The 24,841-nt window shown below is 39.8% G+C and overlaps 1 protein-coding gene across 1 annotated transcript in view; it reads left to right on the top strand.

The window, feature by feature from the left end:
* Nucleotides 1-329: 329 nt before the first annotated feature.
* Nucleotides 330-24,841, top strand: part of LOC143035561 (uncharacterized) — a 33,350-nt gene continuing 8,838 nt past the window's right edge. The window contains exons 1-5 of the mRNA XM_076202428.1: nucleotides 330-454; nucleotides 1,229-1,317; nucleotides 7,330-7,586; nucleotides 9,113-9,152; nucleotides 14,437-14,558. Of these exons, the coding sequence (XP_076058543.1) occupies nucleotides 1,239-1,317; nucleotides 7,330-7,586; nucleotides 9,113-9,152; nucleotides 14,437-14,558 (498 nt within the window). The 5' untranslated portion in view covers nucleotides 330-454; nucleotides 1,229-1,238. The remainder of the gene's footprint in view (nucleotides 455-1,228; nucleotides 1,318-7,329; nucleotides 7,587-9,112; nucleotides 9,153-14,436; nucleotides 14,559-24,841) is intronic.

Raw genomic sequence — 24,841 nt, 5'->3', positions numbered from 1 at the left:
GTGAATGATTTAATAAAGAACAATAGATTAATGTAAGATAGAATGCATACAGATAAATGAATAAATAAAAAGATAGGTAAATGAACAGATAAATGAATACAGAAACGCTTTATGGCATTATTGAACATTGAAATTCATTCAGAATACAATGGACTTTTTGTCATAATGAACCATTGATGCAATAGGCAGTGTGAATGCACAATACAGTTCCTGGCTGGGACTCAATTGATAACAGAATGTGATTATGACGTGGTATCGCTTTGGCAGGATGCTGCACTACCTGATGACGTTATCGCCTCTGCCATCAGCTACCTATATGAAGGCCTACTGGTTCCAGCACCAGTTATGCAACGAGAGACGTGGAAGAGATTGGACGCGGTTTTGCAAATTCAAGCAAATACGCCAGCTCTGCTTTAGTTCAACTTGCTGTATCACCGCTGCAGCAACGTACGAGGTAGCCAGACGATTTTCTCAGGGGACCCAGACACACACTGCCATTATGGTTCGTTAGGGTGCGGAGAAGGGATTCGACCCTGGCGTGGGTTCAAGAACAAATCATACCAATTGACTCTTCTTCCACATGGTTGCTCTGCAACTTGCTGGACGACTGAACAATAAAAGTAAAGTGGCGGGGTTGTCTGTCCCGATCTTTTGTACTTAAGGATGAGGCACCTCAAGGCTCTGTCTTTGTCCTCACTCTCTATAACCTACATACGAACAACCTCCCAGAGCTGGCCATATTATTTATAAACACCTAACCCATAAAATGTAGCACCCGTCCTCTACCCCTCTTTCTACTAGCCTCCTACAGAAGGGACAGCCTGAGAATTCTAATTTTGCAATCGAGCATTTAGTATTTGCGTGGCGACGATCATCGTCTCTGTCTTTGGAGGCAATATCGCAGCGAAGAGGTGGAGTCATAGCGGTAATAAGAGAGAAGGAAAGTGATATACAGGAGGAAATAGGTTCACACGTGATTTTTATCTTAGATTGGTCTTCATAAAAGAGTGCCGCATGACTCTGGTTCGTAGGGGAGATATGTTTGTACAATATCGCTTTATGGTAACTATTCTTTCTCCACCCATGATCAAGAATGATTTGAGTGATTATTCTTCTGATATTTATTCAAATCTATCATAATCTCTTGGCAGAGAAGCAAAAATGACATATGCTGAGTAATGTTTATACCTGTGCAATCATTTATGGTAACTATTCTTTCTCCATCCAGAATCCCCAAGATGGATCGTGTGGCTATTTTTCTGATGGCGTTGGTGGCTTTGTTAGAGGTGATCCCGAGCCACTCGCATGGATCTCATGGTGAGTTGTCAGCACCATTAACTAAGATTCTTCACCAAAAAAAAAAAAAGTTATTACTTCGCCTGGACGGAGTTCGAGTGCAAGGTATTGTTTCTGATCAAATTCCCTTGTTTCTTTAGAAGCACTCACACTATGGAGACTTAGGCAGACTTAGAGGTCGCAGCGAGGCCTTTGTCTAAGTTGCCGTGCGCGCTTCGAGACGGGAGGGTGGCGGGAAGGTCGGGAGAGGTCGTGGCGGGTTTCAGGAAATTTTGAGCATCCACGAAACTCAAAAATCATCTTAGATGAGAGGGTATAATTAGCAGTTCAATTAGCAGTCTTATCCTGACATACTATATGAAGGAGAATGCCCGTCAGAACAGTAGTTTTGTCTGTATTAATCAGGTAGATTACAAACTAAAAGTAAACCCACTGCTGTTGAGCGATTTCTCGTATACCTTGATTGATGAACGTGTGTGCATGGCTCGCCATGTTGGTCACAGGTGAAGTTTGTAAATACTAGTTGGTGCAAAACTGGCAGCAAGGTGCGCTGCCGCTCTCAGGGACAACCTCCAGTATCGTGTGAACAACGAGTTCAGCAAAGCGGAAAAAAAAAACTGTCGAGAGCACCAGAACTTGGTGCCGCAACATTGCTTGCGTGAACCACGCTTAGCACCCCCGTGTATGAACTCTTCCGGACAGCCGTAGTAGTAGTAGTGGTGGTGGTGGTTGAAGTAGTAGTAGTAGTAGAAGTATGGATTGGATGTCTTTGTTTCGGAACCGCTAATCCGTTTGTGGGATGTCACTTCGCCTTAGTTTCGGACCTTATCTTCTCTGAATTTCCACAAGTTAAAGATAGTTTGGCGGTTTTCTACTGGGTCTCCTGTTTTTGTGTCGAACAGAAGTAATCTCTTGAGGACCTCTTCTTTGCCTTCCGGGTAAAGTTGCTCGAGTAATTTGTTTTGGGCTCTGATCGACGATAGCTCACTGCACTCTAGTAAGAAATGTTCCAGGTTTTCTCCATTCAGGTGGCACAGGGGGCAGTTTTTGTCTAGGTTGTTGTGGCGGATTCTCCAGTCTAGCTTCAGGGTGTTTCTTCTTGCTCGGAATAGTATGGCTGATTCCAAGTTGTGTTCATATATTTCCTTTTCCGTTTTGATTTCCTCTTTCCAACGTCTGTAGTTTGCTAAAGATTTTGCTTGTCATATGGTATGCGTGGGCGAATGTCTCAAGGAGATTACACAAACACGTACTGTATTTGCCTGTTTTATTGTGTAGAGAGCAAAGTGCTTGTATGCGGGGAGGCCCTTCTATCTAAAGAACAGGGGGGAATACGCTTACCTTGGTGTGAGGTCGGCCACTGGGCGAGTGTCTCTGCCTGCCCTTGACCCTCGCCTATATAGGATAGACCGCGACACATTGTTCATCGGTGCCAAACATCTCCTTCCTCTTCCTCCTTTCTCTGTTTTCTACTTCTACACCTTCTCTCCTAGGCTGCATCTCGTATTCCTTTCAACGAGTCCCCTCGCTGCAGCCTTCGTGACTGGATCGAATCCAGTTGAGATATTTTGCACCGAGGCTTCTGGCATCTCTGGCATTGATGCCCCGTTCTGAAACTGGGTTTGAGCGGCTGAGACGCCACGCTAAGCATTTCCCGCTTGGGCTGGCCTTTGGCTAGGCTTGGTGCCACGTGGCTCTTTGTTCCATCAGCATCCTACATGGTCCTTGTTCCATGCTGGGTGCAGCACCACGAGAACCCCTCCCCTATCCATTTAGAAAGCGCGCCCTCCGGCTGCTGGACAAGGACAAAATCGAGACGCACGTTTTGCGAGGAAGTCGACCCAGGTTGACTCCTCTGGAACATGGCAAACAGAGCGGCGTCCCTCACCGACGTCCTTTGTACGGTACGAATCTTTTCCTCATCGGACTGGGTGCCGAGTTAATCCCGTACTTATAAATACTGGGATATCGTCAGTCGAGAGCATGCCCTTTGTCTGATTCTGGCTTGTGGCCTGCTTTTCATTGCCTTTTCTTATTGTTGGCCAGGCTTCTATCTGAACTCCCTAGGTTCACCGAGATTTTATTGTTTCCTGCGTATTGTATCGTGTTCACTGGGTAAAAGTAGTGGTTCGCTTGTGTAGCGTGTGTGTTACAAAGGATTACAAAGGATTACAAAGGCGGAGCATGCCGACAGGAGACCTTTTGGTCCATATCTAGGTCGGATGCAAAAAAAAAAAATAATAATAATAATAAAATTATAAAAACTATGATAATGTAAATAACAAATAAAATACATAGATAAATGCATAGGTATAGTTAAATAATAAACAAACAGGTAAATAGTAAATAATAAAAAAATTGACATATAACTAATAATAAATGAGAATCAAACAGACAAATGATAACAAAACAAAAACATATAAATGATATAAAATAAATCATAATCATTACAGCATCTTGCTTAGGTGTTTATCTAAATGATTCTTAAAGCTTCGAACTGAACTACACTGCACTACCTGTGCAGGAAGTTTATTCCATTCACTACACGGTTGGCAAAGTTGTTTCTACCCACTTCCAAATTGAATCTATTTCCGGAAAGTTTGAGACCATTGTTTCTTGTCGGATTCTCATTGAGTGTGAAAATTTTGTCACTTTTGATGTTGTCCATTCCCTTTAGAATTTTAAAGACCTGTATCAAGTCACCTCTGAGTCTACGCTTTTTTAGGGAAAACAGATTCATATGTTTTAGTCGATTTTCGTATGATTTATTTTTGATATTTGGAATCAGTTTTTTGGCTCGCCGTTGTACTTTTTCCAATCTGTCAATGTCTTTAATGAGATTCGGTGACCATACGGAAACAGCATATTCCAAATGTGGACGAACTAACGATTTATATAGCTTGTTAATGAGTGATGGACTTTTGAAATCAAAAGATCGCGCAATCAGTCCCAGAATCTTATTTGCTTTCTCAGAGGCTGAAATACACTGCTTGGATGATTTGAGGTCGTTACTGATAATTACGCAGAGATCTTTTTCACCATCGACTTTTGTTAACGAATTTCCAAATAACTTGTAATCGTACTTACTGTTATTTTTACCTATGTGCATTACCTTGTATTTACTTGTGTTAAATTTCATTAGCCACTTTTCAGACCATTGCTGTAATTTATCTAAATCTTCTTGAATATCTAATTGGTTTAAGTGACCATTTGCCATTCCGCACAGTTTTGTATCATCAGCAAATTTGGAAATAGTAGATTTTCGTCCATGGTCTATATCATTTATATATATACTATGAATAGAAGTGGCCCAAGAACGGAACCCTGAGGAACTCCACTTGTAACATTTTTCCATCTAGAAGTTTTTCCATTTAAAACAACTCTCTGTTTTCGACCATTCAACCAATTACTAGTCCAACTTAATAGGCTACCACTTATTCCGTGTGAAGCTAATTTAGTAAGTAGTCTTTCGTGTGGAATGGTATCAAAAGCTTTTGCAAAGTCTAGATATATTAAATCTATATTGTTTCTTTTGTTACACTCCTCTAGACTGCCACCAATATGGTATGCGTGGGTGAGTGTCTCGAGGAGGTTATACAAACACGTATTGTATTTCTCTCTGTTTTATTGTGTAGAGATAAACAAATAGACTAATAACATATATGAATAAATTAATAAATAGAGAGGGAGAGAGAGAGTAGCTGCAGAGACGCATCACCCTGGTAACGAAGACTGTGTTACCATATTTAAGTAAAGATGATACTAATGATAGTGTAATGTGTGGTGTGAATGTGGTAAGCATAGATACGCAGTTGACACTACCGGCACCGGGGTGGGGGTGGGGGTGGGGTGGGGGTGGGGGTCGGGAGCAAAGGTCACCCATAGAATGTGAGGAAGTGTCGTCGGCCGAGGGGACGCGTCAGTGTGTTGTACGACTGAGGGGAGAAAGAAAAACGGCGTGAGTGAAAGAAGTGTAACGGAGGAAAAAAAGAAGATAGCTCGGCTTAGAAATGTGAGTAGGTTTGTGCAGGTATCATTGGTGAGTGAGAGAATAGTTAAAGTGACATTCATCAGCCTGTCCCGTGACAACAAGGAGTAAAAGGAGGAAGAACGCTAAGGTAAGTTGAATTAAGCACTTTTCAGCCTACATAATTATATAATTGCTATTGTAATTACAAATAATAATCATCAATGTAATATTTCGCCAATACAAGACATGTGATTACAAATAATAGGTATAAAAACAATATGTAAATATCATTTACTACCTTAAAATCATAGCTACAAACCATAAATAACGATATAATACTCAGTGAATAAACAACTTTGTAATGACTACAAAGCGCCAATCTGCGTCGGGTTATATTGTACGAAATACATGGCGCCACACTAGGCATTTCTCACCAGCATGCTACCCGTTTTTTTTTTTTTTTTTTTTTTTTGTACTTGCTTTACTAGCAAACTTGCGTATCCGTCACACAGGGAATGTTTTGCTAATGACTCTTTGGCTAGCGACTAACGAAAACAATAGCAGAGGTTCCCGCCAAATATTCTTCTGCTATGTTTACAAATGAGTCTATTAATGCAGTAGTCAAATAGAAAAAATCTAAACACCGATTTCATATTATCTTTAATACTTTATCAAGTGTATAGTGATAATTGAATATAGAAAATAAAAAACTAATGTATATACAATAATATGCAAACTCAATTCTTTTTACATTTTATATATAAACCCTAGGAATAATGGCTCATTTCAACACTCATGTGAGTAACAAAACTTGCCGTTCCTTCTTCCCAGCGAGTTAACCACTTTTCACGACAGCAAGAGCCAGGAGCATGCTACTCACTTTGGATATACATAAATCAAAGTGAGTAGGAAAAACAAGTAGCATGCTGGCGAGAAATGCTTAGCGTACCCCCACTTCATCGTGATTTAAAGGTAACTATAACACCCTTCAGATAAAGCTAACTTACACTGTTTACCAGAATCTTGCTCGCGGCGAATACGGGCCATTTTCACCGATTAATTTGATATGAAGATGGATTTCATCTTATTTCAGCCACATTGCTGAAGCCGACTAATAACGCACGTCGAATAATAAAGCAAAAAATAAGAGTTTACTGTTTGTATGAAAGTAGTAGCAGTTGCCGACAAGTCAATCGGTGTTTATCGGATTCCGTGCTTGGGATGAGAAAAATCTTACATTGGGGAAACATCACGCGATCTAAAAACCCGGATACGAGAATACAGATACGATGTCCGCCGTGATGTCACCACCAACGCGTATGTTGCACACACAGGAACAGTAGAAACCACTTGATGGACTGGGAAGATGCAGAACTTATGGTACGCGAACCCGACAAAACCCGTGGAAAATATTTGGAAGCAGCCATCATACAAGGAGCCAACACAATGGAGCAAAACAGGGGCACGTTCAATATCTCACCCCCACCTATTTCCTTTAACACAATTGCCAACAAAATTTTAAGCTGTCCCTAGTTGCCCTCCACAATCACATTTTTTCCACTCCAAGTCGTTGTCCACCCTCAGTAGACAATTGCCCACCCTTCTCATTTTCTTCATTTTGCTCCTCGGTTATGAGCTAATGTCCTTTACCCAACCAATTCTTAGCCTTTTCCTGTTCCCAGACATTTGGTCCACCTTCTCCTTAACCTTTCCTAGTATTCAGTGACCCCCACTCCCCCCTACCTCTCCCCCCCCCCGTTCCCGAGTATTTTTTATTTAATCTCAGTCATGTGTATTACGACTATGTACTTGAAAAATATGTAAGAAGACAAACGTCGTACTAATTAAGGCCCCGTCCTCACATGGTGTTTATTTCGATAGTTTACTGTTTGCAATGCTTTTGTTATTTTCTACTTTAATCCTTCAATGTATATATATATATATATATATATATATATATATATATATATATATATATATATATATATATGCTTCACTGTATGCATATGGTAGTTTATTCCATGTACATGTTTTTTTAATATATGTTTCCATCAAAATTGCAGCCAATGGGGCACCTGGTCATGAAAATGATAAAGGCAATGGACATGAGGATCATGGGAACGGACATGGCTATGGGCACAATCCCTTCTTTAAATTGAATTGCTCTGGGAACCACCATTATTGGGAGTGGCAAGAAGGATGTCCTATTCAACCAGTGTCATGGTTTTCTTCACCACACGACTTCAGGTCCTTGTTGGAGTGTAACACCGATTCCATATCGTATGATGTTTTTGTCATAATAGAGGAATGTCTTAATGATGTAAGTATTCCGTGTCTCCTCGTCCAAATAGACACTCGCGGACCAACTTTAGAATTTCCTTTTCTCCCTCTCTCCCAGAAGTCTTTTCAGCTTTTGTAAAAAAAAAAAAAAAGATGAAATAAAATAAAATAGAATAAATAGAAAATAAATAAAAAGACAATAATAATAATGATAATAATAATAATGATGATCATAATAATAATAATAATAATAATAATAATAATGACAATAATAATAATAATAATAATTATAATGATAATGATAATAATGATAATAAGAGTAATAATAATAATCATCATCATCATCATCATCATCATAAAAATAATAATAATAATAATAATAATAATAATAAAAACAACAACAGTAACAACAATGAAATTTTTTTTTCACAACTGCTGTTTTAGAGGGATCAGTCATTTAAGTGTGGTCAGGCATTTGGCAAGGTTGACAGAGAAGCTTTGTGGGACATGTCACAAATCTGTGGGAAATCAGTTGGAGATGATCAGAAGCTTGTCCATGAGTAGGAAGGCATGTATGAGGGCCAGTAATGAAGAAATTGAACAATTCGAGGTGAATGTGAGATTACATCAGTGTTGTGTGATGTTGATCGGGGTGGTAAGGGGAAAATATGCAGGAGACCTATGCACAAGTTTGTAACTGATGAGAGAGAATGGAAATATATGAAAAGTGAGCCAGTTGTTATTTATAGATAAGGATAACATTGCACTTGCACGTATGGCTGATTCTGAAGAGATGACTGAAGACTGAGTTTAAGGTGGTATGTAAGAGTCAAAATTCACAAGTGGATTTGGGAAAAAGACTGGATGCACATGGAATGATGATAGTGTCACTTTATGTGATATCTAATGTTTTGATCCATTTTCATGTATTATTTTACTTATAATTTAGCATGCAGGCACAGAAGTATAAAATGAGAGATGTAGGGGGAAAAGATTGGACCAAATTTAGAATCTGGACATGTACTGGAATTTTCTCTATGGATTTTTAAATTTCATTACCGGAAGGCCGACATTATAACATATAAGTTTTGTTTTCAGTGAAAGATATCTGCATTAGGACAAGTTTCATTGTACAATGGAGAAGGCCCATTGTAATGAAAAATATGCAAGACAATCTAGAGTCCATTACATCCAAATTCCTATTAGATTGGGCTGCATTATAACTCACGATGAGGTTTTGAATTTTAATGAGAAATTAAAAAACTAGACATTACTGTGGCATTTAAATTCCATTAGAACTGTTGTTGTTCCCTTTCCTGCAACCTCCTATACTCTTTAAAATGGTGATTTGTATAACGCAGTCTTAGAACTTGTACTTTTTTGATAATTCAAAGATTTTTTCTGGTTCACATTTCTGGTTCATTCTAATGATATGGTGAGAGTATATAAAACTGATAATACGTGTCAATTTTTTCCTTTGTCTTAATACCATACATACACCAAATTTGACTAATTTTATTCCTTAACCAGTGGATTTTAAAAACAAATATATTTTTTCTGTTCCAGATTGAAGATATACAGAATACAAATGACGGTTGGTCCCAAGGTAAGTTAGCCTATTCTGATATTGTACTCAAATCCTTGTTATACATAGTCCCATGTTTTCCTGGTGGGGGGAAGAAAGAATACTGCCACCGAGTCTTCCTACTCGGGTCGTAAAGACGGCTAAAACGGGACGGAGTGTGGGACTAGGCATCCTACTTTCTGTAGCCCTATGGTACGGTACATTCCTGTGAAAAGTCAAGGCTTAAGAGGGTCAGAGAGGTGTTTTCCAACCAAAACACAAAGATTTGGGTCTTTTAATGTGCATGGGTGTGGTACAGATGAGAGTATAAGGGAAGAGATAGGCAGAGTTCTTGTGAGAAGGAATATTGACGTGTTGACGTTAAGTGAAACTAAATTGAAAGGGAGGGGTGATTTTGAGTTTGTGAGTGTAGTGGGGAGGAGAAATAAGGAAGGATGAGGTGAAGGCAGTTGTTAAGATGATGAAAGCAGGTAAGGCACCTGGTCTGGATGGATGCCATGCAGAATGTCTGAAAAAGGGAGGTTCAGTGATGGTGGACTGGTTGGTGAGGTTATTTAATGTTTGCTGGAGAGAGAGTAGAGTACCTGAGGACTGGAGAAGTGCCTGTATAGTTCCTCTTTACAAGGGAAAAGGGGACAAGTGTGAATGTAGTAGTTTCAGAGGGATTAGCCTGTTAAGTGTAGTAGGGAAGGCTTATGGGAGGATCTTGATTGAGAGGATTAGGAGAGGAACAGAAGGAGTAATTGGTGAGGAACAGTGTGGATTTAGGACAGGTAGAGGTTGTGTAGATCAGATTTTTGTGGTAAGACAGATATGTGAGAAAGCTATAGGAAAGGGGAAGGATGTTTTTTGGGCTTTTATGGATCTGGAAAAGGCTTATGATAGGGTAGACAGAAAGGCACTGTGGGAGGTTATGCAGATTTATGGGATAGGAGGAAAGCTTTTGGGAGCTGTCAAGAGTTTTTATGAGAGTAGTAGAGCTTGTGTCAGGATTAGAAATGGAGAGAGTGAGTGGTTTGAACTAAAGGTGGGACTTCGTCAAGGATGCGTTATGTCGCCCTGGCTGTTCAACTTATACATGGATGGGGTGGTGCGAGAGGTGAATGCTAGGGTAGTGGGTCAGGGATTGGAGATGGTTAAAGAAAATGGAGAAAAGTGGGAGGTGAGCCAGCTGTTGTTTGCGGACGACACTGCGCTTGTGGCAGGGTCGGAGGAGGGATTGAGGAAGGTGGTGGCAGAGTTTGGGAGAGTATGTGATAGAAGAAAGCTAAAGATAAATGTGGGTAAAAGTAAGGTGATGAGATGTACAAGGGGTGAAAGTGGCAGTAGACTGGAAGTGAACATTAAGGGAGAGCGACTGGAGGAAGTGGATAGTTTTAGATACTTGGGTGCAAGTGTAGCAGGAGAAGGTGGAGTGAAGGTGGAGGTAGAATGTAGATTGAGAGAAGCGAGTAAATGCCTTGGTGGATTAAAGAGTGTAATGAGGAATAGACATTTAGGAATGGATGCGAAGAGGAGACTGTATGAAGGAGTGATTGTGCCAACAGCACTGTATGGGGCAGAAACGTGGAACATAAGAGAAGAAGAGAATAGGAGTTTGAATGTGTTTGAGATGAGGTGTCTGAGAAGTATGGTGGGGGTTACTAGGCTGGATAGAGTGAGAAATGAGGAGGTGAGGAGGAGAACAGGGGTGAAAAAGAGGCTGGGAGATAGGGTTGATGAAAGAATATTAGGATGGTTTGGACACATGGAAAGAATGAATGAAGAAAGACTATTAAAAGAGGTATGGAAGGCAGATGTGGAGGGAGTGAACATGAGGGGACGTCCTAGGATGAGGTGGATGGATGGGGTGAAGGGGGCTTTGGGGAAGAGGGGAATGTCTGTTGAGGAAGGAAGGGAGAGGACGGAATACAGAGGTGAGTGGAGAATGGTTGTATATGGATGATGTGTGATTGCATGAGGAGGAATGGGCAGGGGGGTGGGGGGTGGGGTAGTATGTGTGAGTAAATTTTGACGCAGCCCAAAGGGATTTCTCCCCGTCCTCTCCTTATATGCAAGGGGGGACGTAGAGGGGGGGGGGTCGCCGATTAAATGAAGCGGCCTTGCTGTGGATGTGCTGTGTCTTGCGACACTGCTTCTGACCCAGGGCGGTGGGCAAGGTGCAGGGATGACCCGTCATCCAGGAGGTGCTCAGATGAGAGGGAGGGTGGGAGGGGTGTGGAGTGTGTTTAGGGGTGAAATGGGTGGGAGTGTTTTTATGCCTTTCCCTTTTTGGCTACCTCCCTTGAAAGGGGGAAAAAGCCTTGGTATATGTATGTATGTATGTATGTATATGAGTGTAGTGGGGAGGGTGTCGGGAGTGAGGAGAGGAAGAGCAAGAAAAAGAGGAAGGGGTGGCCATCCTAGTAAGTGAGGAGGTAAGTAAGCGAGTGAAGGAATGGAATGTTTTTTTTTTCAAGGTTTATGTGGATGAAGGTAAAATGGGAAGGGAGATGTGGGTGTTTGTAAGCGCATATGGCCCTGGTAGTGAGAAAAGTGTAAAGGAAAGGGAGGTTTTTTGAACAGATGTAAATGAGTACATAGAGTTTTGGGAGGAATGTTATTGTAGTGGTATTGGGAGATCTCAGTGCTAGAGTAGGGGATTAATCAATAGATTAATAGGTAAGGAAGAGTGTGGATTTAGCAAAGGTAGGGGTTGCGTGGATCAGATGTTTGTAGTAAGACAGACGTGTGAGAAAACTTTAGGAAAAGGTAAGAATGCTTTTTGGGCCTTTATGGGTTTGGAAAAGGCTTATGACAGGGTAGGATCTGTGGGAAGTTTTGCAGATATATGGGATTGAGGGAAAGCTGTTAAGAGGTGTCAAGAGTTTTTACGAGAGTAGTGGACCCTGCGTTAGAATGGGAAATAGAGTGAGTGATTTGAGGTAAAGGTGGGACTTCGTCAGGGATGTGTCGTGTCGCCGTGGCTGTTCAATGTGTAAGAGTACATGGGTGGGGTGGTGGAGGAGGTAAAGGTGAGGGCAATGGGCAGGGGACTGGAGATGGTCAAAGAAAATAGAGGAAAGTGGAAGGTGAGCCAGTTGTTGTTTACTGACGACACTGAGCTTGTGGCAGGATCACGGGAAGGATTACGGAATCTAGTGACGGAGTTAGGGAAGGTATGCGATAGAAAAAAAATTGAAGGTAAATGTGGGCAAAAGGTAATGAGATGTACAAGGGTAGAGGATGGCAGTGAGTTGGAAATGTCTAAAATGAGAGAGGCTAGAGGAAGTGGATAGCTTTAGGTATTTGGGGTCACATGTGGCAGGAAAGGGAGGAGTGGAGGCAGAGGTAAATTGTAGATTGAGAGAAGCAAGTAAATGCCTTGGGGGATTAAGAAGTGTTATGAGAAATAGATAACTGTGCATAGATGCAAAGAGGAGATTGTATGAAGGGGTTGTTGTACCGGCGGCATTGTATTGGGCAGAGACTTGGAATTTAAAAGAGGCATAGAGGAAAAGTTTAAATGTGTTTAAGATGAAATGTCTGAGAAGTATGGTAGGGGTAACTAGGTTGGATAATGAGAAAGGAGGAGGTGAGGAGGAGAGCGAGAGTGGAAAAGGAGATCGCAAATAGAGCTGATGAAAGATTATTGGGATAGTTTGGGCACGTGGAAAGAATGAGTGATGAAAGATTAGTAAAAGAGATGTGGAAGGCAGAGGTGGAGGGAGTGAACTTTAGGGGATAACCGAGGATGAGATGGATGGATGGGATAAGAGAGGTGTTGAGAAAGAGGGGAATGTCTGTTGAGGAAGGAAGGGAAAAGGCAGGAGATAGAGATGAGTGGAGAGTGACTGTGTATAGATGGTGCTGTTATGCAAGGAAGGGAGGGCGGGAAATAGGGGGGGAGGGGTTAGGGAATGGTTACGTATGAATTATATTTTGACGCAGCCCGAAGGGATTTTTCCCCTGTCTTCTCTTTTTCTGCATGAAAAAAAAAAATCCCTCTCCCCCTTCATTTTTATCACTAACAGGACCTTATACACTCACAAAGATCTATATCCCCCATTCCAATTTCACATTCGCCCACATAATCCCCTAGACCAATTCCACCATGCACTTTCCTATCTCATCACCTACCAGAAGAGCCACTCCTTCCCTCTCTCGCTCCTTCATCATTCCTGATACCTACCTTCCCTCCTCGTACACTCCCAAACTCACACTCGTCCCTCCCCTTTCAATTTAGTTTCACTTAACATTTGGTTCTCATACCCCGAGGAGTATGAGTACCTCTGGTTAAGGGCCCCTTTTTAACGACATGCACGGGAAATACGATGGCAGACTTCTACCCCCTCCCCACCTCCACCACTGGGGGATCCAGAAAAAAAAAGTAGTCATAGAGGTGTTGAAGGACAGGTCATGGGAGCATTATAAAGGAAGGACGGTTTGAGTACAAAACTACCAACATTCCTCCATGGCCGCTTTCACGCCAAGGTGGTACGTCGCACTTGGCATAGCACGTAGCACGCTACTTGAAAACGAGGTGGCGTGACCTGTCGCATGACCCACGTGCAACTTGCATGCCACTCTGACAATGAATATGTCTGGGGGTTTTTAAGTGTGCTACTTGCCTCCCTGGACTGTGATGCCAAATTCTATTGGAACTTTCACTTCCAAACTTATTATTATACGATGTAGTATTACATTTTTTAATAACAATAGATACAATAAAATGAAAACTTTTGGATGTATGGCACATGTTGATTAGTTTTCATGAGACTAGAGATTTGCACATGTGACAACACTGCCTGATGAGAGGGACACGCAGCCTTGTTGGAAACAGTCATCTTTTGTGCTTGCTCTCGTGCACAACTACGAGTATACCTCTTCCAGACAACGAACTATTTAACATAAAATTTGTAGAAGCTGTGGAGAAATACAAATATCTGTATGTCACAACATCACCTCAGTACTCGCACTCTGAAGTGGACTGCCACCCTGAAACGCGTGGCGACATGCTACCTTGGCCTGAAATCACCGTGCCACTTGCCACTTGCCACCTGCCACGTGCCACCTTGATATGAAAGACGCCTATGAGTAGAGCTTCTAATTCTTGAAATAGACAAATGATGTGTGGCACCGATTTGTAGAGGTTCCCAAAAACACTCCCTAAAGTATTTGCTACATGTTACCATGCAGATGATACCCCAGTACAGTTAAATTTTTGACAGTTTAAAAATACATATGACTAGTGATTACACTCATTTTTGTAACAACAGCTACAGCAGAGCATGTAGTGTATATACTATCTTTTTTATGTTGACAGATCACATCACAGATTACGTGTTCTATAGGTGCTTCATGAAGGAGATGGGATTCTATAACGACGATGCAATAACTGTGTCGGACTTCACTTCCATTTTTGATTCATGGGACGATAGTTCTGTGGTAAGCTACAATAATTCAGGAGGGAAAAAAAAAAAGACATCCTCTTCTCCCTTCTCTCTCTCATTCACTTGCTTTCAGATTACAGGTACAGTATTTGCTTTTCTAATTTGGAATCAATCTAGAAACTCATTGCTATAAATTCCCTAAGTATTATTTCTTGGTTGACTAATTGAATAATATTTTTTAAGAGGTGTGATGACTGTATAGAAATATATTTCAAATGTGCATAAACCATGTTCATATGTTACGAATCTTCGTTCACCAAAACTGGCAAAAGAAAAGATATTTTGTGAGAGAGAAAAGAAAGTTATTTGGTAAGATATTACACCCATGCATATATATATATATATATAATATATATATATATATATATATATATATATATATATATATATATATATATATATATATATATTATGTACAGTGACTTTTGGTGAGCCCCCTTTTCAGCTTTCAATATCTTAGTGTGTTGCAGATTGAAATGTGAACTTGTTTTTAACTGAAAAAGTCTAAAAGTATACCCTGTGTTCAAAGGAAGGAAAGAATGAACTGCAATTGAACCCAATTGTTTTACCTTGCTTTGGTAGGTTTGTCAACTTACTGCAATGCCAACTCACTGCACACTTACTGCACTGTGATGACAACTCACTGCACTAATCTAATTTAACCAAACCTAATCCAACTTAACCTACCTAAACATAACCTAACCCAAGCCAACCCTAACTTAACGTAATCTACCCAAACCTAACCTAAATTAACTCACTGATTTACTATATCATATCTGTATTATGTTATTATAAAAATGAGCAGTGAGATGGCATGTTGATGTGCAGTGAGTTGGTGAGGTGCAGTGGGTTGACTTGAAGTGCAGTGAATTGATGTGCAGTGATTTGGAATTGGAGTGAGTGGACCTGTGCTCCAGTATATTGAGTTGGGACTATGCTCATTGGTGTCCCTTTTTTATTATTTGTCAAAACTTGCCTTGAATTCCTTTATAGTGTTGGTTTGGGATACATTTTAATCCGACCTTTTCCACAAGTCTACACTTGTGCAGCAAGCTATACTTCGTAACGTATTTTAATAGATAAGTTTAGCGAGAAAGTCAGCGTAATCTAAATGCCGTTGGGAGAGAACAAAGCAGATGTGCTAACTAGATTAAAGAAAATTTGGCTTAGATTGTAGGAACAACGGAAAGAGGAAAAGGCTGAAATGTGTGCAGCAGGTTCTCTAGGCGTAGAGGAGCTACACGGGGTGCATCACCTAGGTGTTAACGGGTCGTTGTTCCTAGCCAGGAAAGCTGGCCTAAATGTAACGAGGGAAGAATTCCGGCGATCTGTGAGAGCATGTATCCGATGTCAATCAATAGATCCCACCCTAAGACCGCGTGCAACAGGAGAAATCAGCATAGAAAAGAACTGGAAGAGACTAACGGTCGACGTAACTCACTATCGGCAGGGCATGTAGGCTACCTGAGGATGGTCGATTGTGGCTCAGGACGGTTCGTGGGAGCTGAAGATGGAGGGGACAGGGCAGGAAATTGGGCTGATGATGAATGAAATATATCTGGACCACGTTTTGATCGCAAGTACGAGAAGAAATGCTGGACAAGTGGAACATGAGGTATTTCTTTAGGGCTTCTTACAGTCCGGGTGGAATGATACCATCGCACTGTCAAGTCCATCGTCGAAAGGGCATTAATATCCCCCATGGAGGCATTTTTGTGCTGTAATATGGCCCCCAGATCAGGCCAAAACAAAGACCCGGTTTCCAGAGGGAAGTATTCAAGTGTAAATGGCGACATCCCTGGGTGGTACAGACGCTACCGGCTGATGTTGTAAGAAATGCCTCATTACAGGTGGGGAGGAGGTATGGGGGAAACCGCGGGATAGAAAATGTACCTCACAGTGGACGAGAGGTAAATTTGCAAAACAACGCGTCCGTCCAGGGAGCGCCGCGACATATCCTGGACCTTTGTCAGGTAGTGGGCGGTAGAGAAAAAGAGGAAGAGAGTTGTGACGTGGTAGTAGACGGGAAAACAACGCTCCAGCGACCGCAGCACAACAGGCACCCCTCCCCCTCCCAACATGGTTAATGGGCTACCCCCTTTGAGATTTTGGGGATTTTGGGTCATTTTGGTCACCTCCACCGATTTACCCGCTATGACACCCACAGGTCCGGGGCGGCCTGGGATGCCCTGCAGTGCAATGGCACACCAGTCAGGCACACGGTATCCCTGCCACAGGCATAAACGTCAAAAGGCCAAACTTTGGAGGGCTCTCACGGCTACACCCTTGGTCTCAGGATTCTGCTGTCTACGCTGATGTGCACCCTATCCTACTCTCTACTTGTGGCGCAAGTTTGGACCAAATCGCTGACCTTCGGATTTCCCCCCAAATTCCATGGGGTACCCCCTTTGAGATTTTGGGGATTTTGGGTCATTTTGGTCACCTCCACCGATTTACCCGCTATGACACCCACAGGTCCGGGGCGGCCTGGGATGCCCTGCAGTGCAATGGCACACCAGTCAGGCACACGGTATCCCTGCCACAGGCATAAACGTCAAAAGGCCAAACTTTGGAGGGCTCTCACGGCCACACCCTTGATCTCAGGATTCTGCTGTCTGCGCTGATGTGCACCCTATCCCACTCTCTACTTGTGGCGCAAGTTTGGACCAAATCGCTGACCTTCGGATTTCCCCCCAAATTCCATGGGCATTTTGGGTCATTTTGGTCACCTCCACCGATTTACCCGCTATGACACCCACAGGTCCGGGGCGGCCTGGGATGCCCTGCAGTGCAATGGCACACCAGTCAGGCACACGGTATCCCTGCCACAGGCATAAACGTCAAAAGGCCAAACTTTGGAGGGCTCTCACGGCCACACCCTTGGTCTCAGGATTCTGCTGTCTACGCTGATGTGCACCCTATCCCACTCTCTACTTGTGGCGCAAGTTTGGACCAAATCGCTGACTATATCAGCTTCTAGAAACTTTATATACAGTATATAGTCTATATTATACACACACACACACACTTACGTCGGACAGACGGCGAGGATTGACGTCCTGAAGAAAAAGTGAAATTTTCGTGGATCTCAACGCAAAGGAAGTACCTATTGTATTTGCAGGGAAGGAGATTGCTCGTGGTGTAGTGGGAAAGTGAGGAAAAAGGAGAAGGGGAGGGATTACTGAGAGAAATGGAAGGAAATGAGGAAGGAGAGGACTTGGTCCAGGCAGGCAGACGCCATGTAAACAAACGCGGGCCAGAGAAATTTAGTGACGATGAAGGGACTAACAAAAATGTAAAGATTAGAAACATAGATAAGAGCAGCACAATAGAAGGTGAGGATAATAATTTCCATGGATTTAATGAGGAGGGGGGGCGGATACCAACCTCCCCCGACTGGCAAGACTTGAGGAAAAACTTGAACAAATGACCGAACATTGGGAGATTAGGTTCGGTAGAATGTCAAAAATTGCGTAAAGGGTTGAAAGATTGGAAGAACTAGAGAAGGTGAACAAAAACTTAACTAATGAAATAGAAGAACTAAAAAGACAGTTAAAAGAAGTAAAAGAGGAGAATGAAGAATTAAAAAGGAACAAAAAAGACAATAAAGAGGAAATAGCAAAAGAGGCACAGGGGTGGAGAAAAATACAGGAAAACAGTAAAGTTGCATTTACTGATATGATTAAACAGCAAATGAAAGAACAAACTGAAGACTCATTTATCAAAGTGATGAGACAGAAAGAGAATATTGTAAGAGACTTAGCAGATAAAAAGAAATGTATAATTATATTAGGAATGGAAGAGAAACATAACCCAGATAGAACCACAAGAATCAACGAGGAAAATGAAAAAGTAAGCAGATTACTAGAATTAGTTCAGGAAGATGAACCTGAAATAATGAAACAAATTGAAGAGAAGTTTAGATTCAGAAAGTATAGTACAGATAAGACCAGACCAATTAAGATTAAATTCAGATCACAACAGCAGAGAATATCTTAGCAAAAACAGGAAAGCTAGCAGCAAGTGAACAATATAAAAAGGTATGGATAAAAAGAGAAATGAATAAAGAGGAAAGAGAGGAAGAAAAAATGAAAAGGAAAGAAGCTAAAGAAAAAAACGAGACCAGAATGGAGTCAGAAAAACAAGAATTCTACTGGAGAGTAGTGAATATGAAATTGAAGAAATGGACCATAACAGAGAGAAACAAAAAAGAAACAGAGAATACAATGGAAATAACAGAAAGTTAAGAGTATCCTACACAAATATAGATGGATTAATAACAGGATTGAATGAACTGAATGAGTATCTGAAGGAAAAAGAACCGGACATAATGGGAATTGTTGAGACAAAATTAAAAGGTCCACTACCACCCAACAGCATAGGACACAATGCATATAATTATTGGATTGGAAACAGAGAGATAAAACAAGGGGGTGGAGTTATGTTCCTGACTAAGAAGGATATAAACTTGAAATGTGTCACATATGGAAAGAATACAGTACAGATGATTATGATAGAAGTAGAAGACAGAGATAAGAAGAGCAGAAAGTTTGTAATAAACTATGTGCCCCCAAAAACAGCCTCGTGGGAAGAGAGTGAACATAAAAGTATGTTAGAAGACACAAGAATAACACTAAACAAGATAATGGAAGATGGAGGAAGAATAGTTATGATGGGCGACTTTAATTGCAAAGAAGTCTGCTGGGAAGAGATGACCGTAAAGGGTGGAGAAGACTCATGGGGAAATGTTCTACTTGAGATGATTATTGACCACACAATGACACAATGGATCCAAGAGAACACTAGGTATAGAAATGAAGAAGAACCATCGAGACTAGACCTAATAATCACATAAGAACCTGAAATAGTGGAAAAGATAGAATACCAGGCACCAATAAGTAAAAGTGACCACATATTGATAGAACTAAATGAGAAAAAATACATGAAAAGAAATGAACAATATAGAAAAGGAAGATTGATGTATGAAAAAACAAATTTTGATAAAATAAGAGAATTCTTTCAAAAAGAAAACTGGGAAAGAATACACAAAGAAGATACAACAGTAGAAGAGAAATGGAATATTTTGACAAAAATTTATAAAGTAAAAAAAAAAAAAAAAAAGTAGAAAAGTATGTCCCAAGACAAAAACAAGAAAAAGAATATGTAAAGTGCTGGTACAACAAAAGTTGTAGAGTGTTAAAAGACAAAAGAGACAAAGCTTGGACCAAATGGAAGAAATACAAAAGACCTGAAAATGGAAAATATATATTTGTTATAGAAATGAATATGTACAAGCGTGCAGAGAGGAAAAGAGAAAATATGAAAAAGATGTCATAGAAAAATGTAAAGATCAACCAAAGCTATTCTACAGATTTCTAAACAACAAACTGAAAAACAAACAAGACTTGGAGAAATTAAGACAAGGAGGAGTTGAATACACAGAGGAAATAGAAATGGTGGAAATTATGAACAAGCATTTTAAATCAGTGTTTACAAGGGAGAATATACAACCAGAAGAGATGGAATGGAAAGAGAAAGTCCCCCCTATGAAAGAAATAGAAGTAACAAAGAATTAAATAATGAAACACTTGAGTAATCTTGATGTTAGGAAATCGCATGGACCAGATGAAATATCAAACTGGATTTTGAAAGAATGCAGGAATGAACTGGCAGACAAAGTACATAGCATAATAAATAGTTCCTTGAAAGAAGGAAAAGTTCCAGAAGATTGGAAAAAAACAAATATAGTACCTATATATAAAGGAGGTAATAAAGAAGACCCTACCAACTAAAGACCAGTCTCTAACAAGTACAATAGCAAAAATTTGTGAAAGAATTATCAAAAGTAAATGGGTAAAATATTTAGAAAAAAACAGCGTGCTTAATCCAAGGCAATTTGGATTCAGACAAGGACAATCATGCATCACTAATTTAATATGTTTCTATTCAAGGCTAATAGATATAATACAAGAAAGAGATGGATGGGCTGATTGTGCATTTCTAGACCTAAAAAAGGCCTTTGACAAAGTACCACATAAGAAGTTGCTTAAGAAATTAGAAACTGAAGGGGGAATACAGGGCAAACTGCTTAAATGGATGGAAGACTTTTTGCAAGAAAGAAAAATGAGAGTAGTGATAAGAGACAAACACTCAAGATGGGATGATGTAATAAGCGGTGTTCCACAAGGAACAGTTCTGGCCCCAATAATGTTTGCTATATATATTAATGATATGGATGAAGAAATTGAAAGTTATATGAGCTTCTTTGTAGATGATGCAAAACTATTAAAAAAAGTGAACACAGAAGAAGATTGTGAGTCACTACAGAGTGATCTAAATAAAGTATGGGAATGGAGTAGGAAGTGGGAGATGGAGTTCAACACGAAAAAGTGTAGTATAATGGAATTTGGAAAAAGCCATAACAGAATAACAGGATCATATAAATTGGGAGAAGAAGGAATAAAAAAAGTAGAAAATGAGAAGGACCTGGGAGTCACTGTTATGAATAATATGTCACCTGAAAAACATATAAATAAGATTTTTGGAGAAACTTATAATTTAATAAGAACAATTAAAGTGGCATTTACATACCTGGATGAAGAAATGGTGAAGAAAATTCTAATCACTCTGATAAGACCAAGATTGGAATATGCTGCAACGATGTGGTCACCAAGTACAAAAAGTGTATAAAACAACTTGAAATACAAAGAGCAATTACAAAATTGGCACCAACACTCTCAAAACTATCATATGAAGAGAGACTAACAATACTTGAACTACAGACACTAGAGCAAAGAAGAGAGAGAGGAGATTTGATAGCTATTTACAGAATCATGAAAGGCATAGAAATTATTGATAGAGAGAATCTGATAAGATGGGATGATAGAAATACAAGAGGGCACGGAAAGATAATCAAGAAGGACAGCTATAGAAGAGATGTGAAAAAGAACAGCTTTCCTCACAGAGTAATAGACAGTTGGAACAAGTTAGATGAGAAAGTGGTGTGTGCAAAAACACTACATGAACTTAAAAATAGTTTAGATAAAATGAGATATGAAGACGGGACACCACGAGCATAGCTCCCCTTCCCGCAAAATACAACTAGGTAAATACACACACACACACACACATATATATGTATATATATATATATAATAATATATATATATATGTATATATATATATATATATATATATATATATATATATATATATAACACAGGAACCCACAGTCGGAGAAAGAATAAACTTCGAATAAAGAATAATCCTATATTTCGGCTATCAACTGTAGCCCTCTTCAGGAAAGTACATAAGATAGAGAACAGAGGGGACTTATAAACTACAGTAAGAAGAGATGTGGACAGTTGACCTCACTCAGACGCGGGGCTAACTGGGGTGGCGGAGGAGGGAGGGGGTGAGGAGAGGGGAGGATGTAACGTCCGCACTAGCTTATTTATTGCTGCGCGTGAGATAATGTCAGGTGTCCACTGCCCTTTAGAAATATTAATATTAGGGCATTCCTCTATTAATGCTGATTCGACTATTTTCCTCCTGAAACCACAGTGGGACTTGAACACTAATCTGGCCTTACCCCAGTCGAAAGAATGATTCTTATTTTTAACATGAAGAAATACAGCCGAATTTTCCTGCCCATACCTAATTGACCTTTTATGTTCTGCCAATCTAGTGTTCAAGTCTCTCCCGGTTTGACCGGGAGAGACTTGAACACTAGATTGGCAGAACATAAAAGGTCAATTAGGTATGGGCAGGAAAATTCGGCTGTATTTCTTCATGTTAAAAATAAGAATCATTCTTTCGACTGGGGTAAGGCCAGATTAGTGTTCAAGTCCCACTGTGGTTTCAGGAGGAAAATAGTCGAATCAGCATTAATTGAGGAATGCCCTAATATTAATATTTCTAAAGGGCAGTGGACACCTGACATTATCTCACGCGCAGCAATAAATAAGCTAGTGCGGACGTTACATCCTCCCCTCTCCTCACCCCCTCCCTCCTCCGCCACCCCAGTTAGCCCCGCGTCTGAGTGAGGTCAACTGTCCACATCTCTTCTTACTGTAGTTTATAAGTCCCCTCTGTTCTCTATCTTATGTACTTTCCTGAAGAGGGCTACAGTTGATAGCCGAAATATAGAGTTTATTCTTTCTCCGACTGTGGGTTCCTGTGTGTTATCTACAAATGTGCTACTACATTTCTATTTAGAAATATATATATATGTATATATATATATATATATATATATATATGTATGTATTTACCTAGTTTAGATTCATGTATTGTTTTTGCACACACTACTTTCTCATCTAACTTGTTCCAACTGTCTATTACTCTGTAAGGAAAGCTGTTCTTTTTCAGATCTCTTCTATAGCTGTCTTTCTTGATTTTCTTTCCGTGTCCTCTTGTATTTCTATCATCCCATTTTATTAGGTCCTCTCTATCAATAATTTCTATGCCTTTCATGATTCTGTAAATAGCTATCAAATCTCCTCTCTCTCTTCTTTGCTCTAGAGTCTGTAGCTCAAGTTTTGTTAGTCTCTCTTCATATGATAGTTTTGAGAGTGTTGGTGCCAATTTTGTAATTGCTCTTTGTATTCTTTCAAGTTTTGTTATACATTTTTTTGTACTTTGTGACCATATCGTTGCTGCATATTCCAATCTTGGTCTTATCAGAGTGATTAGTATTTTCTTCACCATTTCTTCACCCAGGTATGTAAATGCCACTTTGATTGTTCTTATTAAAGTATAAGTTTCTCCAAAAATCTTATTTATATGTTTCTCAGGTGACATATTATTCATAACAACGACTCCCAGGTCCTTCTCATTTTCTACTTTTTTTTATTCCTTCTTCTCCCAATTTATATGATCCTGTTATTCTGTTATGGCTTTTTCCAAATTCCATTATACTACACTTTTTCGTGTTGAACTCCATCTCCCACTTCCTACTCCATTCCCATACTTTATTTAGATCACTCTGTAGTGACTCACAATATTCTTCCGTGTTCACTTTTTCTAATAGTTTTGCATCATCTACAAAGAAGCTCATGCAACTTTAAAATTTCTTCATCCATATCATTAATATATATATAGTAAACATTATTGGGGCCAAAACTGTTCCTTGTGGAATACCGCTTATTACTTCATCCCAATTTGAGTATTTGTCTCTTATCACTACTCTCATTTTTCTTTCTTGCAAAAAGTCTTCTATCCATATAAGCAGTTTGCCCTGTATTCCCCCTTCAGTTTCTAATTTCTTAAGCAACTTCTTATGTGGTACTTTGTCAAAAGCTTTTTTTAGGTCTAGAGATGCACAATCAGCCCATTCATCTCCTTCTTGTATTATATCTATTAGCCTTGAACAGAAACATAATAGATTGGTGACGCATGATCGTCCTTGTCTGAATCCAAATTGCCTTGGATTTAGCACGTTTTTTCTAAATATTTTACCCATCTACTTTTGACAATTCTTTCACAAATTTTTGCTATTGTACTTGTTAGAGAGACTGGTCTTTAGTTGTTAGGGTCTTCTTTATTTCCCCCTTTATATATAGGTACTATATTTGCTTTTTTCCAATCTTCTGGAACTTTTCCTTCTTTCAAGGAACTGTTTATTATGCTATGTATTTTGTCTGCCAGTTCATTTCTGCATTCTTTCAAAATCCAGTTTGCAATTTCATCTGGTCCATGCGATTTTCTGACATCAAGATTACTCAAGTGTTTCATTATTTCATTCTTTGTTACTTCTATTTCTTTCATAGGGGGGACTTTCTCTTTCCATTCCATCTCCCCAGGTTGTATGTTCTCCCTTGTAAACCCTGATTTAAAATGCTTGTTCATAATTTCTGCCATTTCTATTTCCTCTGTGTATTCAACTCCTCCTTGTCTTAATTTCTCAAAATCTTGTTTGTTTTTCAGTTTGGTGTTTACAAATCTGTAAAATAGTTTTGGTTGATCTTTACATTTTTCTATGACATCTTTTTCATATTTTCTCTTTTCTTCTCTGCACACTTGTACATATTCATTTCAATAACAAGTATATATTTTCCATTTTCAGGTCTTTTGTCTTTCTTCCATTTGGTCCAAGCTTTATCTCTTTTGTCTTTTAACTCCCTACAACTTTTGTTGTACCAGCATTTTACATATTCTATTTCTTGTTTTTGTCTTGGGACATATGTTTCCACTCCTTTCTTTTTTATAAATTTTTGTCAAAATATTCCATTTCTCTTCCACTGTTGTTTCTTCTTTGTATATTCTTTTCCACAATTT

This window comes from Oratosquilla oratoria, chromosome 19 (genome assembly GCF_046742065.1).
Source record: "Oratosquilla oratoria isolate Oo_2021 chromosome 19, ASM4674206v1, whole genome shotgun sequence".
Taxonomy (NCBI): domain Eukaryota; kingdom Metazoa; phylum Arthropoda; class Malacostraca; order Stomatopoda; family Squillidae; genus Oratosquilla; species Oratosquilla oratoria.
The sequence above is the reverse complement of the archived record's forward strand: the minus strand, read 5'-3'. Positions and strand labels throughout refer to the sequence as shown.